The following is a 17,515-nucleotide window of genomic DNA, read 5'->3' on the forward strand; positions in this document are numbered from 1 at the left end:
ATGTAAAACTGAATGTGTACTTACAAGCAGTTTGGCATTTGGAAATTGGTTCCACTGCTGGCAGTATGATTATTGCTGTTGTGTAAAAGTAAATACTTTTTCCCATCACCCAAACAGTAGAAAGCTTCAAGAGTTTCTCTTTTTGTCTCTGTCAGACTCCGCACTCTGACTCATGTGCTTTTGCTGTCTGTAGGGTGCAATGAATTCCTACATGAAATCCTGATAAGGTACATTAAATGGGTATTTTTTTTAACACCACCATTTAAAATATTTTTTTTCCTGTGTATAGCAATGTAAAATGATCCTTTTTTCATCTATTTCTTTTATGTATTTTTATGAGCCATCAAATTTAATGATTCTTCTGCCCTTTTTTAGCTATGGTTTTATAATGGCTTCAGACCAAAATACACCGAGTTAGCTTAGAAGCTAGCTCAATGAGTAAAAGAAGTATTGTACTGTAGCAAGTTTGATTTATACAATACTTGGCTTGCTTTGCTCATTACAATGCTAGAGCATGTAATTATGAAAGAAAACCAGTTTGCTGTCCCTTAAAAAGCCCTGAATCAATATTGTAATTGATAAGGGAGGAAGCTTAGTCTTAGAAAGGGGAACCCTCTCTTTGTGCAGCAAAAAGTAAAGTATGAATTAAATATTCTAAAATGGCTTTCCTGAACTAGAAGGAGGAGAGGTATAAAAAAGGCTTTTTTTCTGAGAAATCCTAACAGCATATGATATCATTCTGAAGGTTTGAAAAGATCATTCAACTGGGAATTCGTATGAACACAGATTTTTATCTCTTCAAATAACTTTTGTGTAAAGAACAACAATCATAAAATTTTCAAAAATCTGTTCTGAAGACCACAGCTGAGTGGTTTACAGTGTGTTTTTTTCCAACACAGTTCTAAATCAGATAGTTACAAGCATCCCACACTTTGCAGTACCTACAGCTTCATTCTGTAAAGCCCTCCAAACTTGTCAGGGTAGCCAAGGCTTGGTTATCATTGACCCAGAAACACAAATAATGAAGTTGTGTCTCAGTGGGCTAGGAAATAAAAACTCCAGTTATGTAACATTACTGGTGCTGGAAGACATTAATGAACATCATTATGCCTTATTTTTTGTAACCTCTGCTCAATTAAGCAGCGTCTTCCTTCACCTCTAGTTGATTTTAGCTCCGGTAGCACCTCAAGGGAATGCAGGACGTGCAGCAGTTCTTCCTTCACAAAAGGAAGAGAGGTTCTCTTTAACAACTGGCAAATCATTAACTCTGTGAAAATCCATTTTTATTTTATTTTGCTTCTTAAGAAAAAGTGTGACCTCATGCTTTTTAATTCAAGAAATGCTTCTAAATGTCCTTTCTAGTGTAATGTATTAAAATCAAGCTTTCCTCTGTCATCACAATATAACGTCAGATTCTTTTCTAGTGCCCAAATGAGTCCTTTTATTTGCAAGGTTATTTTAAGTGGAAAACTTTCCAAAGGGCTTCAAAATGTCATTTTTCTTTCTTTTAAAAAGCTGTTGAGGGAAAACGAAGAAAATAGCCTTACCACTTTTGAACTACTTTTAACAAGTTCAGAAGGAAGTCAGTTACCTTTTCTTAACTAAGGTGTCAGCACACAGACACAGTTTGAGATTATTAGTTTTTAAAAAGTGATGCTTCTGTAAGTCTGAACAGCAGATGATGTAACGCATCTTTAGCTCTCCATCTTTGGCTTTAGGCTGTGCTACCATAAAGCTCTTTGTTTAAAAACTCGTTATAGATACTTATTTCAAGTAATGCATTTCTATAAAAGTACACACAGGGGTGGGTGATACTTTCAATGCATAGCCATGAGCACATCCTCTCATCGGTAGACGGGAGTGGGAAGAGAAATTTTCAAGGGCTGAATAGTCTCAGTGAAGAAAAACCCCTATTTCTGACTTGAAGCATAATTTTTGAGAAACCAAGGAGGAAGTCTAAAGTAAGCTAACATTTCTTGGCCTTCTGGTAAAAGATTATCAGTATGCATAGTATAATTTTCTCTTTTGCCCACATCTGTGCTCGTATATTCCTGTTGATTTTGTTTCACCATGTGCGGACACCCTGCAGTCTTCACTGCTCACTTGCCTTTGGCCCTTTCTAAGAAGCCTTTTGCACATGATGTGGGATATTCCTCCAAACTTTAAAAGTGAATTTGAGATTCTTCCATTTAAAAAAGTGAATCTGAAATAATCAAGATGCGTTAATTACTGAGGCAAACAGCTTTCTGTGCTTTTGCCTGTGATCTTTGCCTTCCTTTCCTTATTCTGGTGTTGGTCACTGTTCTCACCCATCACCTGAATACATAGGATGGGGTCTCATCTACAGAGCCCTGTATGCTGCAGATGCCTCTAGGTATCTCTGGGTATTAATGGTTGTACATTATGCACCATTTGTCTCTTTCTTTCTCTTGCCCTGTAGATTAAGTAATAACAGACAAGTGCATGGTAAGATGCACTGTCTCAAATATTATTCTAGAAAGCATTCTTTATAAATGCATTCTATATCAGCTGCAGCAGATGTGTTATAAAATTGATTTTCACATGGAGATGTATCCAGAGACCAAAATACCGCCTTCTGAAATTTTATACGTGTGTTATATTAAATAGTGTCTGCCACGAAGGAGCAGCTTTTAAGTGTTATGCTTATTGTGTCTTTCTAGTTGATTCTTTAATGATGCAAACAGATGGCAGAGACTCTGTCATAACCTTGATCTCTGTGTGATCTTTGTAAACAACCTTGTCTCCGAGTTTTCTCAATTATCCCACTTATTCTCCCTCTCCTGCCATATGCCATGGACGATTTTTCCATTTCATTTTAGTGTATACAAGTAACAGAAGCTTTTCAAGCACCTGGTGCAGAGTAAAGATGACTAAGTAATTAAATGCTACGGGAGCTGCTGATAGGCACATAAAGCTACAGCGCGATAACCAGAGACAAGTTACAGTAACATGCGTCTTCCTTGAAGGAGTGCATAATGGGATCTGATTTAAATATCTTCTGTTTTTAAGAAATACCCCATGTGTTTTTTTGAAATTAGCTTTGTCTTCATCTGTTGGAGCTGTTAAGCTGGTCTGCTCCTCGAATTACTCTGTACAAGCCTGTACCATTAGAAAGAGGAAAAAAGAGGCTGTAAATCAACAGTGTGTAATTTACTATGCTTGAAATATGATTTTATGACAATTGAAGGAAATACACACTTACTGGGTACACTAAACTCTGTAAAAATTCATGAGTAGCAAAAGTTTTGCTCGCATTTTTTTTCAGGAGTGTCTTACGTTCAGGAGAGTCTTACGTTACAAAGTATTTGCAACAGAAATCTTAGAAGGCCATGATTTAGGCAAATTCCAAAATCGAGGCAGTAAGTCAGAAAATGTTGGCTTGTAAGAAGAGTTCCTTTCTATGTTAGAAATCATAAGCATCTATAATTAAGAGAGGACAAACAGATTAGATTTACAACAGAGTAAATGGCATATAGATTCTGAAGTTATAATGTGAAAAGCATGCATTTCCCAGTTACTGAGAGGGGAACAAATCAAAGTGGAGACTAAATCAATGACTAATAATGGTTATAAATCAGGTATATAACACTTTGTGGTTTTCTCCCCTAAGGGAATCAATGGTAGATGGCAGAAGGATGGTGTGTGGTCGGTTCTTGAGTTATTCTGTCAGTCAAATGGCCTGAAGGATCTCCCTCATGCTTGCAAAATGAATGCCGCAGCACTGTTGCAGTTGCTCAAGAGAGTAGTTTTGTCAGCCCCTGTTTATCAGTAGAAGAATTCTTTCGAGATTAAGAGGAGGATTTTTTTAATTATTATTATAATAATTATTTTAATTATTATTCTTGAATTTTATTTTAATTATTATTCTTGAATAGTAGTATTTAAGGTCAGTTCTGAAAACTATGTCAACACTTCATCAGCACATCAGATTCTAGGCTTCTGTTTCGTTTTTTGTTTGTTTGTTTTTATTCTTTTGTAAGAATGAAAAACTAATAAAACTAGTGTTTGTTTCTCCAGGAGTGAAAAATTCATTTCCTGCTTTACTTAGAACATAAGAATGAATTTAAAAATGAATGCAATAAAGCTGTTGGAAGCGTAGATATTTGACTTGGTAATCTGTCACCAGTCTTTCCCTAAGGGAAGTAAAGCTTGCATTTTATCCACTACCTAAAGCATACAGTAATTATATATTTTAGAATCATAGCATGAAATATGTTGACATGAATTACTGCCAAAGTTGCATACAGCCCCTCTTCATGTGACCAATGTGGCTTCAAAATGTCATTATACTTTTATAAATGCAAGTATCACATGTAGAAAAACTAATTGTACCAATGTGCTTGGAGTTCACTTTTTAATTTTGTGTTCACAGCTGCGTATTCAACATAGCTCTCCAAAAATATTTCCATCCATGTGCTTACCTTATTAGTGCTCAGCTTCAGTGGCAAGTCTTGAGATGCCTGTCTTCAGCCTTGAAAGCATCTTGCCATGCCTTCATTTATTATTTAATGTATTAAAAAAAAAAAAAAGTTAGTATTAATTTTCTCCTGATTTTCTCCATCTAAAGTATAGCTAGCTAAAGGGGAAGAGTTTCTCCCTCTTCCAAATTCTGTGTACCACTCAAAGTAATACGAGTGCTTTAACTGTTTTAGTCCTTAATGCCAAGTAAGACACCCAGGGACACAGTGATATACTTCTATGCTGAAATAAGTGCGTGCATTCTGAGTAGCCATTGGGGAGGTATCTTTGCAAAACTAAATAAAACACCCAAATACATGATTGCATTTATTATTTTAAAGAAATCTTTAATACAATAATAAAATTCAGTATTGCAGCCTTTCTTACTTGCTGGCTTTTTTATGACTTATTTTTACTCTGTAGTATTCCTGTAGATCTGATTTTTCCAATGAAATCTTTCTTCAGTCCACTCAAGAAAGATGATATTTGAGCTAGAGATTAGATTTATAAGTGGATTTCTTTTTTGCTCTGTTGCAGAGAGGTTTGCCTGGAAGAACAAGAGAGTATTATTGATATATCTGATTATTCTTGCATCATGCTCTCTTATTGCTGTTCTTGTTTACTTGCAGAAAGAAAGAAAGGGAAAATAGAGTATTGCTGAAGAAATAGGGACTAAAGCAATGCAAGTCTGAGTGGCTGTTCTGAAACTACTTTTTACATTTGTAGCATAAAATAATATACTATAATGTTAAGAAATCTGTACTGTGCTTAATATGTTATTTTCTACAAAATTATTTCAATATTAGTATTTCATACACAAAGTTTCTTTGATGTATAAAGATTCCATTGTCAAGCTGTATTAGTGACCAGGAATGCCACAGATGATTTAGAGTTGATGAGCTATGTGGACCCAAGTCTGTAGGTCGTTCATTGTCATGATAGTCTTAAAGTCTCTTTGTTATCAACCTCAATTTGGACAGCTCCAATGCCAGGAATGTTGGAAGGCGAGGCGACAGAGAATCGATGCTTCGAGAGGCAAATCCCCCCAATTCAAATAATCTCTAAACAAATAATTGCAATCAGGGAAGTGAAAATGCTAAATTTGTAAACAAGTCACGTAGGAAAGTAGAGAAAGGTGAGCAGAAAAAGTAGAGAAGGGCTTGTCTTAGAGAAGACAGTCATGGTTCATGGTATCAAAGATAACTTATAAGTTATCCTTTGAAAGGATAACAAAGTTAACTCTTACACCATATGGAGGAATCAGGAGAAAAGAACTCTTTTCTTCTGTCTGCCCTTATTTTCCATGAGAAACTATTTTCTCTAGTGAAAAGCTTTTTTCTTGTTATATAACATTGTGAACACTGGTTGACTGCTTTTCTTGAGAGAGGACTGAGCAGACTGTGTCAGCAAAATAAACCTTGATTTTGTAATTACAGATTTAAAAAAATGTTGGAAGATATTAAGCAGAGTGTTTTAATAATATTTAAAGTATCTTCATTTGTGCTTATACTTGTAGGAAGTAATACAAACAAATCATGCAAACCAATTTCTTTCTAGTTGAGATTGATTTATACTGAAAAAATGAATGGAAGAAAATGCTTTGTAAGAAATGTTATAGCTGTCTGCTCTTGATTTTTTGTTTGTTGCATGAGTATGGTTACACTTAACCCTTTAAAAAAAATCGTAATCACTGGAAATCAAAGTATCATGCAATTCATTTCCATTAGCATGAAAATACGTTAAAATATTGATTTTTTTCCTATATATAAGCTTTAATTGTTTCTGCATGTAAAGATCAAAGTATTTGTTGCTAGTTTGAAGAATGTGTTTTCAGAATGTATTCTCATCATAAATGTTCTGTTTCTATATCATTTAAGTTTTAAAAATATTATTAATAGGAGACGGAAACAAGAGATAGTGTTTTCTAAGGAATGTGAAGTATTTTTGCAATGCTTTTAGCAATTGTGAAATTATCGCATGAATTTTCAGTAGATGCAATTTTTTGTTATTTAAAAATAAATCCATTGTAACAATGCACTGTACATGTATATTAGCAATCCTACCATAGCAATAATACTTTTAAATTCAATGTAGTAGTTTCAGTTCCTGTTAGGTGAGTGTTTTAAAAACCTGCTGTTATCATCTTATATTTGCTTCTCCAAGTTATTTCTGTAAGAGTAACCTTTCTGGCCTTAATTAATTTCTTGTTATTTCTATTTTGTTAAATCTACCTTTTATCTAGCAGTCTGAATCACTAGACAGGTCTGGTCAGAGATGTGAGAATAGGGAAAAAGTTATAGTACCTGTTGTTTACAAGATCCAGTTACAAACGGTGTTCTTTCCTTTTGCAAAAGGCACTGAGACGCGAACTGAAGGACAAAGAGCAAACCATTCTCAATGCTGTGGACCAGGCACGAATTTTCCTTGCTGACCAACCAATTGAGGGTCCTGAGGAACCAAGAAGGAGCCTACATTCGAAAACAGGTCAGCAAATATTCTCTTCCTGTTTGGAATGGTCAAAAGGAAAGTAATAGAACTTATGTGTCCCTAGTACATTTTTATATCCCGATTACTCAGTTAGGTTTCAGAATTTTCCAAACCATATACTGACTGCTTTTATTTAAATGCTTTAGCCTTAAGTTGTTACTACATTGCTTTGGAAGTGCTGAAGTTTTTAATGGATGAAGAAAAATCTTTGCATTTCCTTTTCCAGTTTTTGATTCAAAATTTCATCAGTTCCTTTTTTTTTTTTTTTTTTTTAATACAATAACACATACACCTTAAATGTAGTCAAAGCAGTAATTCAAAGATGCAAACGTAATTTTTTTTTAACGTCATTATAGCAAAATTTTGCCCCACAAATGGAAATCAATGTATTCTGTGATGTATCTCATTAGAAGTAAAATGAATCAGCTTTAGGAAGGTAGTCATTACAGAATCATAAAGATTCCAGTCTTTTGATTAATTATTGCTTAGGAATGAAACAGCTCTCCTAGAAATGATATTTGCGTAATATTTGTCAAGGTATTTGCCTGCATCAGAGACCAACAAGACCCCGTAACCCCAAATTATAAAAAATGTACCAAGTATCTTTGTAATTACATGCAAACTGCTATAATCAAAATACAATTAAGTCAGAATATTTTTCTGAGATAAGCTACGTTATTATAAAATCTTATTTCTTTTAATTACATAAGGATTATTCTTGGATCTAGTAACTTGCAGCTATGGAAATACCAGTGGCATTAAGATGTGAATAATTTACTATTCTGTATAATTTATAAAATTGTAGCTACTTCTGTAGCTATGGCATATAGTTACTTCTATCAGGAGTTGATTTTTTCTTTCTATATGTCATTAAATCTCCATGGCAAACATTTCGGGCTTGTTCAAACAGGTAATATTTCCTGCATCCATATTTAGTGTTACGTCTATGCAAATTTTTATGTGATTTCCTATTCCCTAATTCAACTTTGTGTTAAAGTTTGAATATCTGGTGATTAAAGCTATTTTTCCTTGTGATTAGTTTTTGTACTGTAGCTGCGGTACTGTGCTTTACTACTTGCTTTTTGAACTCCTGACTCCTAAAAGCATTCTGCTTGTCTCACAACATTTACTCACAGACTTGTTTGACATATTGCATCTAGAATGCTTTATTAGAAAACCTGCAGTTGAAAAAATAGAGAAAGCTCACTTTATAGTTGCTGGTTGTGTTGCAAGAGTTTGAAGTTACAGACTGTCCTCTCAAAAGCCATAGAATTACCCAGCGGAAATGCTGCCAATGCATGAAACGTGCATGAGATGCATCATACATCCTTGTTACGCAATTTTAAAAGTATTACTGGTGTTGTTATATTAAGCTCCCGTGAGCTACGGATGGCAATGACAGAATTGTTGACCACAGTAAGTTGTGTAACAGTAACAACCAGGCAGGTGGCTCTTGTCCACTCATCATATTTAGAAGGAATCAATACGCTGAGACTGGGAAGCTTCACAGGTGTGTGCTGTGAGCTTATTTTCCTCATCCTTATTCAAACTCAGTAGTTCCATACACCTCTTTTGAGTGTGTGGTGGGTTAGTCTCTGCTACCAACCTCAGCTGGTTGAGGGGAGGATATAGGAAGAGCATGAGTGAGAAAGCTTGTCACGCTTGGTCTCTTCACCAAGGTGACCCAGTGGTGCAAGGGTCTGGGAAATGGAGGAGTATCTGCAGTCAGTCTAACAGTTTCTCTCTGCTGCTCTTTCTTCTCAAACCTTTGCTCTGCCCCAGTTTGTGCACTCTGTAGGCTGCAGGAAATACCTGCCTGCCACAGTGCTGCTGCTACTGCTCCTCCTCTGACCCTCTGGTGTTCCCTGTGATGTTTCTCGCTTCTTGTTTCTTCCTTCTCTGGTGTTTTCTCCCCTTTTTTTAAAGCACGTTCTCCCAGAGGTGCGACCAGCTTGGCAGATGGGCTCAGCTGTCCTGCCGTGGGTCCACTGCAGAGCTGGCTATGTCTGGCATGGGGCAGCCCCTGGCCTCTTCTCACAGCCGCCCGCCTGCCAACAGCTGGACACAGACACACTGTACAGAGTAGTGTTTCTGCAGATTAATAAACTTCAGGCCAAAAGGTGCCTTTGAATCTTCTGCTCTGATCTCTTATATAACATAATCTGTTAAACTCTGCCCAGTCTTGTACATTCTGACAAATGCTACTGATCTCCAGAACGCTACACCTCTGGATTTGAACCCATGCAGAGACAAGCAGTCTTTCTTCTGAATAACTGTTTTCAGTGAGGACTGTGACTGCAGGCTTATCTTTGCTTTTAAAATGTTTAATGTATAATTTCCACCCATTGGCATTTTATGCAATAGATTAAAAGTTTGCTCATTAACTTCAGTGAAGTGCACTTAACATTGCTAAAGGTGAGGAGTGTGGTTTTGGATTGTGAGCTGATGGGTCTGTCTTCAGAAATATTCATGGGCAGTACACAACGCTGTACAGTCATGATTTAAACATGCCTTTGGTAGCTTTTATAATACAAATAGCAAAACCATGTAGGAAATAGTAATATCATGAATTAGAAGATCACTGATTAGTTCTTACCTAACTAATAGCAAGAGTGTTTAGGTGCGGGGTTAGGTAATCCAAAGAGATTGTAAAATATCCAGCCACTGAAGTTACACAAAGGCACAGACAAAGCAGATGTCTTGTTTCTAGTTGCATAAGAATTGAGAATCACAGAATCACTGAAGTTGGAAGAGACCTCCAAGATCATCTGGTCCAACTGTCCCCGTACCAACAGTCACCCACTAACCCACATCCCTAAGCACCACATCCTACTGTTCTTTGAACACCCCCAGGGATGGTGACGCCACCACCTCCCTGGACAACCCGTCCCAATGCCTGACTGCTCTTTCTGAGAAGAAATGTCTCCTAATTTCTAACCTAAACCTCCCCTGCCACATCTTGAGGCCATTCCCTCTAGTCCTATCACTAGTTACCTGTGAAGAGGCTGACCCCCAGCTCCCCACACCTTCCTTTCAGGTAGTTGTAGAGAGCATTAAGATCTCCCTGAACCTCCTCTTCTCCTAACTAAACAACCCCAGTTCCCTTGAGGGTACGTTGAATTAAATATTCCAGGATTATTTTGTTCTCTCTGCAGGTTCTTCACAACAGGGACAAAAATTTGCCATATGATTCTGCTGTGACATCAATTCAGAGTCTCTTGTGCATTACAATAAATTAAGACAATCTGAGTAACCTTTTCACATCCCCCTGAAGTGCATAATACAATCAAAACTTAATTGAAAAAAAATTACCTTGTTAGAACATCTGTTAAAGATATTCATAATATTTAAAAATAGACCCTATCATCTCTTTTCAGACATCATCTTTGAAGCTTTCTCTATTCCTTTATAATGCACACTGCAAAAGGAAATTGAATCATACTCTAATACGGTCTTTGTATTAATTGTCTGACCTCAACTAATTTGCACTTGGGCTGTTAGGTACAAAAGTAATTCTGCCTAGGCACAAAGGAGTCAGCAATATCTGAGAGGTTTTTGTTTTGTTTTGTTTTTGAAATAAGGAGAAACAGTAAAGTTAATTTGAATTAACCAAAGCTGTAAATTCTAAAATCTGCTAAATGTAAACACACTAAAGCACAGTACGTACAAAATCATTTGCAATTAGTGATCTGGATTCCAGTTCTGGTGTGACTGGTGATTGAGAGCCTCACATGTTGTCAGGATTTTTTTTCTCTTGTTCTGATGCTCAAGTAAAAATTCACTTGTTTGTACAGAGGCTTCTTCAGACATAGATGCAAAGATGGTTTTTATCACCAGAAGATTAGATTACTGGGCATGACAGATCTGCACTCTCTGAATCACATGAGAGACTTCAGAAGGTGGTTGGCGGGAGCATATAGTGTCCTTCTGGAGTGGTTTCTCATTACCTGCTCATGAATCTTGTTGTAATTTCTGTGTGTAACTTCTCGTCTAACTCAAATTTTATAGATACAGTATCCATTATTTAGTAGCTGAAGTACTATTTTCCGTGGATTTTTGCTTCTGCACTTGAATGCTTGTTGCAGTATTTGAAATTGTTCATGATTCCTGATTAGGAGGAGATTGGCAATGGGAAATTCTCTGTGATCAGACCTTGACAGATATACTTGCTGATTCTGAATTGCTTTCTTCTTTCGTCAGTCTCTCTCTCATGCATTGGTTTTAAGCTTGATTGACCAAGACCCATTTTAAGGACCTAAACATATATATATATATATATATATTCATTGTTATGTCCCCAAAGAGTATTTGTTACAGATCCCATTGTAACCTGTTATTGTCTGTATCTCTGTAGTTAATTTCAGATAAATCACAAGGATGTAAAATCGGGTTATGAACTAGCCTGTTTTCTTTTTCATGTTGGCCTTATGTTTGCCATGTTGGCCTTCAACTGTACTGTGTAGTAATTGGCGTGATCGAAGACAATTACTCAGTTTTCGGGAAACTTCTTCCTATGTTAATTTATCAGACATCAGTTTTTTCTTCTGTTTTCATTTTTCCATATTTCCTTAGGGAGGCCCCATCACAAAAAAGAAACTTCATCCTTTCCTTACCTTTGAACGTCTTTGAGCATCTGAATGGAGCTGATTGACAAAACCCACCAGGCCAGCCGCTGAATTTTATAGATGGTCAGGATAATGAAATTGGAGATACTCACATTTTTAGCTTTGTTACTGCTTTTCCATGGTATAGGACAAAACTTGAAGAATTACAGTCAATGTTTTGCACGTTTTTAGATCAATAACACAGTTACAGTTGGCTTCTTATTTCCCTATACTGTTAATAAGGTTACTGGCTATGGGATATGCAAAGGAAATAAAAAATATTTTCTGTCCCCAGGGTTATATAGATCAGTGATGTCCCCAGTGCATGGCTTTTCTGAAATCCTTTCCTTAAAATTCCACTGCTGTATTGAGGGAGTGGAGCTAGATGTTTTTTGGAAGATAAAACAAATTTACATTTTGGCAGACTAGGCTACTACAGTGATTCCTACTGCAAATGTTTCCAGGAGTCTGTGGTATTGCTGAAGTACTTCAGTAGCTTTTGGTTTTGTTAGGACAATCAGTTTCCTGTCTTTGAAAGATGTTATTTGGTATTAAAGGTGATGTGATAAATACATGATTTAAAATTAAGTATTTACTGTCTGTTATCTTCTTTAATTAAAAGTGTAGAAAACCCCATAAACCACATTTGTGTTGTAAGAGAATATATGAGTAACTATCAGTGAATTACATTATTTATTTCAGCCAGACAGCATATTACCCTGTTTCAGACGTAAATAAAAGTCAAACTTCTTTGCTTCCTGCTACCGAACGCATTTAAATAAATTCTCTATTGTATGTATTGTATTAAATAAATTCTATATTGTATTCTCTTAGCAAGGAAGTCCATATTGGAAATAGGCAACTTTCTTTTTGCTAAAGTAGGCAGTATTTCTGTTCCCAACCACTTGTCACCTAGCTGTCACACAAGACTGGAATATTTTTTGTTCTCTCCTACACTAATGGGCTGAGTATCGAAGTCTTGATTGTTAAAGCTATAGGAGAAAGAAGAGCATGTGGGCCACTGGAGGTCAGTGGACTCATGCCCTATTTTGAACATTGTTGTCCGTGTTTTAGTTGGTGCTCATTCACTTGTGACTTTTGACACATTTAGTTAAAGAAATGTGCAGTTACCTGTGAGATAATCCCACACTGATGAAATATTTCTCTTCCTTTTCAAATACTTCTTTATTACCCTTCAAGTTTAGTTCACCTGTGTGGAGCCTTGAAATTCATCTTGTAGTGTCTAAATGGTAGCCTGCTTGGAATGGTACAAGTGAAAATTCAAGTAAGTTGCTTAAGTTTTTGTAATTGTAAATAAGCCTCAAGACAGCAAATGGGTAATTGAAGAATATTAAACAAAAAGTAAAGTATATAGAGGAGAAAACAGGCTGAGTAAACTTGCTTTAGAAGGTTTGTGAGCAATTCAAAAATTTCAGAACCTGGATGTTCTCTTGAAGTCCAGTGTTGTGGAAGGACACCATCGATTCAGGGAGTCTTGAGTAAGTGGTATTCAGTGGTGATATCCTTCTCCATTAGTACCCTTCCTTCTACAGGAATTAGAAGTAGACATAGTAGCTTGTTGATGACATAACAATACTATTACCATTGATTTTTTTCTGGTTTTGTGGCAGGCACAATCTAAATTAGAACTTATACCTGTTTTTTGTTTCTTGAGCACCACAAAACCTCAAGCTTCCACTGTGCTGTGTATCACATCATTTATTACAAGATAGTGGCTGGTTTTTAGTGAGAAGTATTGTGTTTTGATTATACTGATAAATTACATTGGTTAATTGGTTATGCTGCATGAATGTGTGGTTCTCAGGGTTGCTGTAATCTTTTAAGTTTTCTGGGGATAGATGCAATGGGATGACTTATCTCCTTTAATCAGAAGTTATTTTCTCTTGTTTCATCTGTCCTTTTGTATCTTATCCACCAGCACCCGTTGGGAAATTCTAATATCTCATTATCTATAGACCATACTCCAGGCCCTTTCCAGATGTATTCAATATACATAAAGTTACCAGCTAATTTGTCTTTAATCCTGCAGAGACTTTCCTCATTCACTCTTACTTGATTATATTTATCCGGCTTGAAAACTTTCAGTTGTGATAGAGTGAAACCTAAATAGGCTAAGACAAAAATGAATGATTGTGCTTTTTCTTTGCTTTTCATGTATTTGCAATAGATATTTGAACTAGAAGAGAAAGGTGGCATACTGGGTTGCTAGTCTAAGTGCTATGTTACTAACCAGTTGCTGATCTTTAAAACTTCCCATTACCATCCCATCAGAACTGTTTTCTGTCCGTATTGTAAGAAACCCAGTGAATGCTTTCACTGTAGTGATGCTAAAGACTTCATCATGCAACACAAGCAGTGCTCTTGGTTCTTCTGCTTACAAATTTGACCATGTTTCATTGTGTTCCTTCAAATGCTTTAAAAGTGTTCATAATGAAGTGAAAAGTTCACAGTGAAGTTTTATCCTTTTTTTTTTTTTTTTCTGTGAAGACTGATTGAATCAAGGAAGAGAGAATATTTGACATAATGCTAACATATACAAAGAATATACTCAAAGTAAAAAGTAATTAATGTAATTCTGGCAAGATAGAAAGAGAGCAAGTAACATGGGGATCAAGCAGAGCTGCTTAGAGTCAAAACTGCTAGAGCCAGAATAGCTTACCTGATCTGAATTAAATTCTTAAGCAAGAAGAGTTTTCTTCACTGAGAACTTTCCTGTATAAGTATTCTCCATATATGCAAGCGTGTAAGGAATTTATATGCTGTAAAGTTCAGTCTTGAAAGTCTTCCTTCTGTGGCACTCTCTCTGTGCTAGTGACACAGAAAAATTCTTGGTCCTTTCATCGCTTTGTGATAAAAAATGCTTATTAAAATCAAGTTTCTTTCCACTACAAAAGCAGATTTTTTTTTCCTGCTCTTTTTCTCTGACTGCAAGGTCAGTTACTATCTTCCCTCTCTGGTAAACAGATGGTCCAGTGAATACAGGCTCTTCTTACTTTCTGAGCAGCTGCTGAAGTGAAGATAATGTAATAAGTACATTACCAAAAAAAAAAAAAGAAGAAAAAAACTGATCATTCAGAAGATTTCATATTAAGTGGGAACAAAAGAGCAGCAACTAGTATGTAGCATTTTTTCACAGCATAAAGAAGCTGTGTTTGTCTGCTAGCGTGTGCAGTGACAGACTGATGAAACAAACTCAAAGTGCAGAATTCTTACTGTTAAGACGTTATTTATGAGGCTAGGTTTACAATTCTGTGCTGTGCAATGAGGATTTTGGAGAATGTGCTCTCTGCTTGGAAATAGTGTGGTGCTCATTAATAGGTTGGGCTTTCATGATGGAAAGCGTGAAGTTGTGCAAGATGTATTTCTTAACTGAATTGAAGCTGAATGGTTTTATAGCTCATAAAAATGTGTGTTTGGCTTTATTTCTCCAGTAAATGTCTTTAAAGGCAAGTTTACAAGCATTCCCAAGACTTGGGTAAAATAAAGCAGTCTTGCAAGGAATTAATATTTTTCAAATAAAATAGGCATCAGATTCCCTTGGACAAGGAGATTGATCTGATGAATGGTGTTCAAAAATGTTTCTGTTTTTAGTTCCATTGGGATACTTCTGTCATGCCAGTCAGTGTGGAATTTTTTCCCTCCCAGATATGCGACTGGTCTGTCACAAGTGAAGCTGTCTTTTTGTAGTTGGCCAGGCAAATTAGATCAGGCCATTGTTCTCCTCTCCCATTTGTAGCTACAGCTATTCTTCTGTTGGTATTGATTCTACTGGAGCAAGAAGCAGTTAGTCATTGAATCTGTTATGTCAGTACCATTATAGCTAATAAAAAAAAAAATAAATCTAAGTTTTTCACTCATATTAAGGCTTCTTGGATGATATTCTACTCAGTCCAGTTTCTGGGTGTCCCTGTACGTGTCCCCTGTATTCACAGTTTCGAGATGAGAGCCAAGGAGACTCCTCTACTGGGTCTACAACTTTCTGTCCCCTTTCAACAAAGTACTCCATTTTCTTCTGTAAAGTGTTCTGTCTACAGGTGCTCTCTTAGCACTTATTTAAGGTCCTGCAGCTTTTACTGGTGGGGCCTTGTTGTCCATCTGATGATACTGAACTGGTTGTACTAGGTGCAACTTGCCTGTGTGCTGAACCATGGCTTGGCTTCCAGATTTTGTGCAGTAATTTTGTCTATGGACTGTAGTTGGCTGTCATTATTCCCAGCTCTGAATATACCATTGATGAATTAATTCCAAAATTACTTCTAGTGATGACTTCTTTGGTATCTGTAAGTAAGCAATTGGTAGTTTGTTTTTTTTTTTTTTTTTTTTTTCTAAAAGAAGTTTTTTTTATCTGAAAAGGTTGCTTTGTTTAGAATTTAAGCGTTATTTCTTTTCCTTTTCCTGAAATCCTGAAATCTCTGGCCAAGTTTGGGGTAAAGATCATCCCAGAACTGTGTTGTCCTATGACATAGCTTATTTTGAATGTGAATTGGTGAGATTCAAGACACAAGGTACGATTTATCACAGCCTGTCTTTGGTCTTTATTCTGGTCTGTCAGTATTACAAATTGTGGGTTACTGCCTTGCCTCTGATCCTAGAGCTGTATACATAATTTATATCCCTTTGCATCTAGTTAAGCATCACAGGTTTTGTCCCAGCTGTTCCTCCCAACATTCCTCTTCTGAAACATCCTCCTGCCATTGTGGTGTCCCTAAACCTGTCTGGTCTTTGCAGGTTGTGAGCAGATGGGTAGTGCTCTTGCCTAGTAGTTTATGACACTGAGCAAGTTGTTGAAATATCTCAGTAAGTCTGAATGCTCAAAATTTCTTTTGTCCCTCTCAGCCCCACTCTTTTATCAAATGCCTCTCTGTTCTTCAAAAGAGTTTTTCTAATTCTAGAACTCAAAACATGCATTGCAACCTACAGCTTAGGTATTTGTCATCATATTTTCTGTGGTGATTGCTCATCTTAATCATCCTTGCTTCCTGTTCTGCTTTGGTTACTTCTGGTGGTACTTTTTTCTCTTAACTTACCATTTCTTAGCAAGTTGCCCTGTGCTTTTGGGCAACACTTGGTCATTTGGTAATGACTTGTTACCCCCTACACCATCAATTAAAATGGAAAACACATGCATTATGCTTTTTTTTTTTTTTTTCTGAGATTCCATTGTTTAATACTCTTTTAGTATTTGTAGGCTAATGTGTATCAAGACTAATGCGGACAAAAAAGTTTTTGAAAAAAACTTAAATATGTGGAATTGGCTGGCAGAAATTCTGGCTTTGATCCAAACAACTTACTTTAACATCTAGAAAAAAATGTGCCTTCCTCAGCTGCAAATTTAATGTATTCTAATGATTTATTTTGTATCACTTACAGCACGCTTTGCAGTATTGCATGCTAAGGAATGTTAGTTGCATCACCAGAAGCGCAGTAATTCAACTTTTCCAGCTACAACAGTGCATTTACTTTGACATTCACCTAACCTTTGAAAAGCAAAACATTTCCTTTCCTCCTGTTTTTTGTTCCCTCCCCAGGTGAACAGCTCCTTGGTTAGTCAGTTCTTATGACAGCACGCAATCACAGAATGGCTGAGGTTGGAAGGGACCTCCAGAGATCTAGTCCATCCCCCTGCTCAAGCAGGGTCACCCAGAGCACGTTGCACAGGATGGCATCCAGGCAGGTTTGGAATATCTCCAAAGAAGGAGACTCCACAACCTATCTGGGCAGCCTCTCCAGTGTTCTGTCACTCAGATCATAAAGAAGCTCTTCCTCATATGATATCTTTAAAGGCAGTATATCAGCATATGGAAAATTTTATGTCCATTTGTCTTCTGACAAGAATGGTGCTTTCATCTCTATATTGTTGTGTATAATTTATTCATAGACAACGCATGATTTTTAATCACAAACAATGCTGTAACAATGCTGTG

General features: G+C 36.5%; 1 protein-coding gene across 3 annotated transcripts in view; it reads left to right on the top strand.

Moving 5' to 3' along the window:
• Positions 1 to 17,515, top strand: part of UTRN (utrophin) — a gene marked incomplete at its 5' end in the record, with an annotated part of 369,309 nt that overhangs the window by 265,167 nt on the left and 86,627 nt on the right. For all 3 annotated transcript variants that reach the window (XM_084284598.1, XM_084284597.1, XM_084284599.1), the window contains one exon: positions 6,834 to 6,963. In XM_084284598.1, the coding sequence (XP_084140724.1) occupies positions 6,834 to 6,963 (130 nt within the window). The remainder of the gene's footprint in view (positions 1 to 6,833; positions 6,964 to 17,515) is intronic.

This window comes from Netta rufina (assembly GCF_964035555.1).
Source record: "Netta rufina genome assembly, chromosome: 3".
NCBI classification, from domain to species: Eukaryota; Metazoa; Chordata; class Aves; order Anseriformes; family Anatidae; genus Netta; species Netta rufina.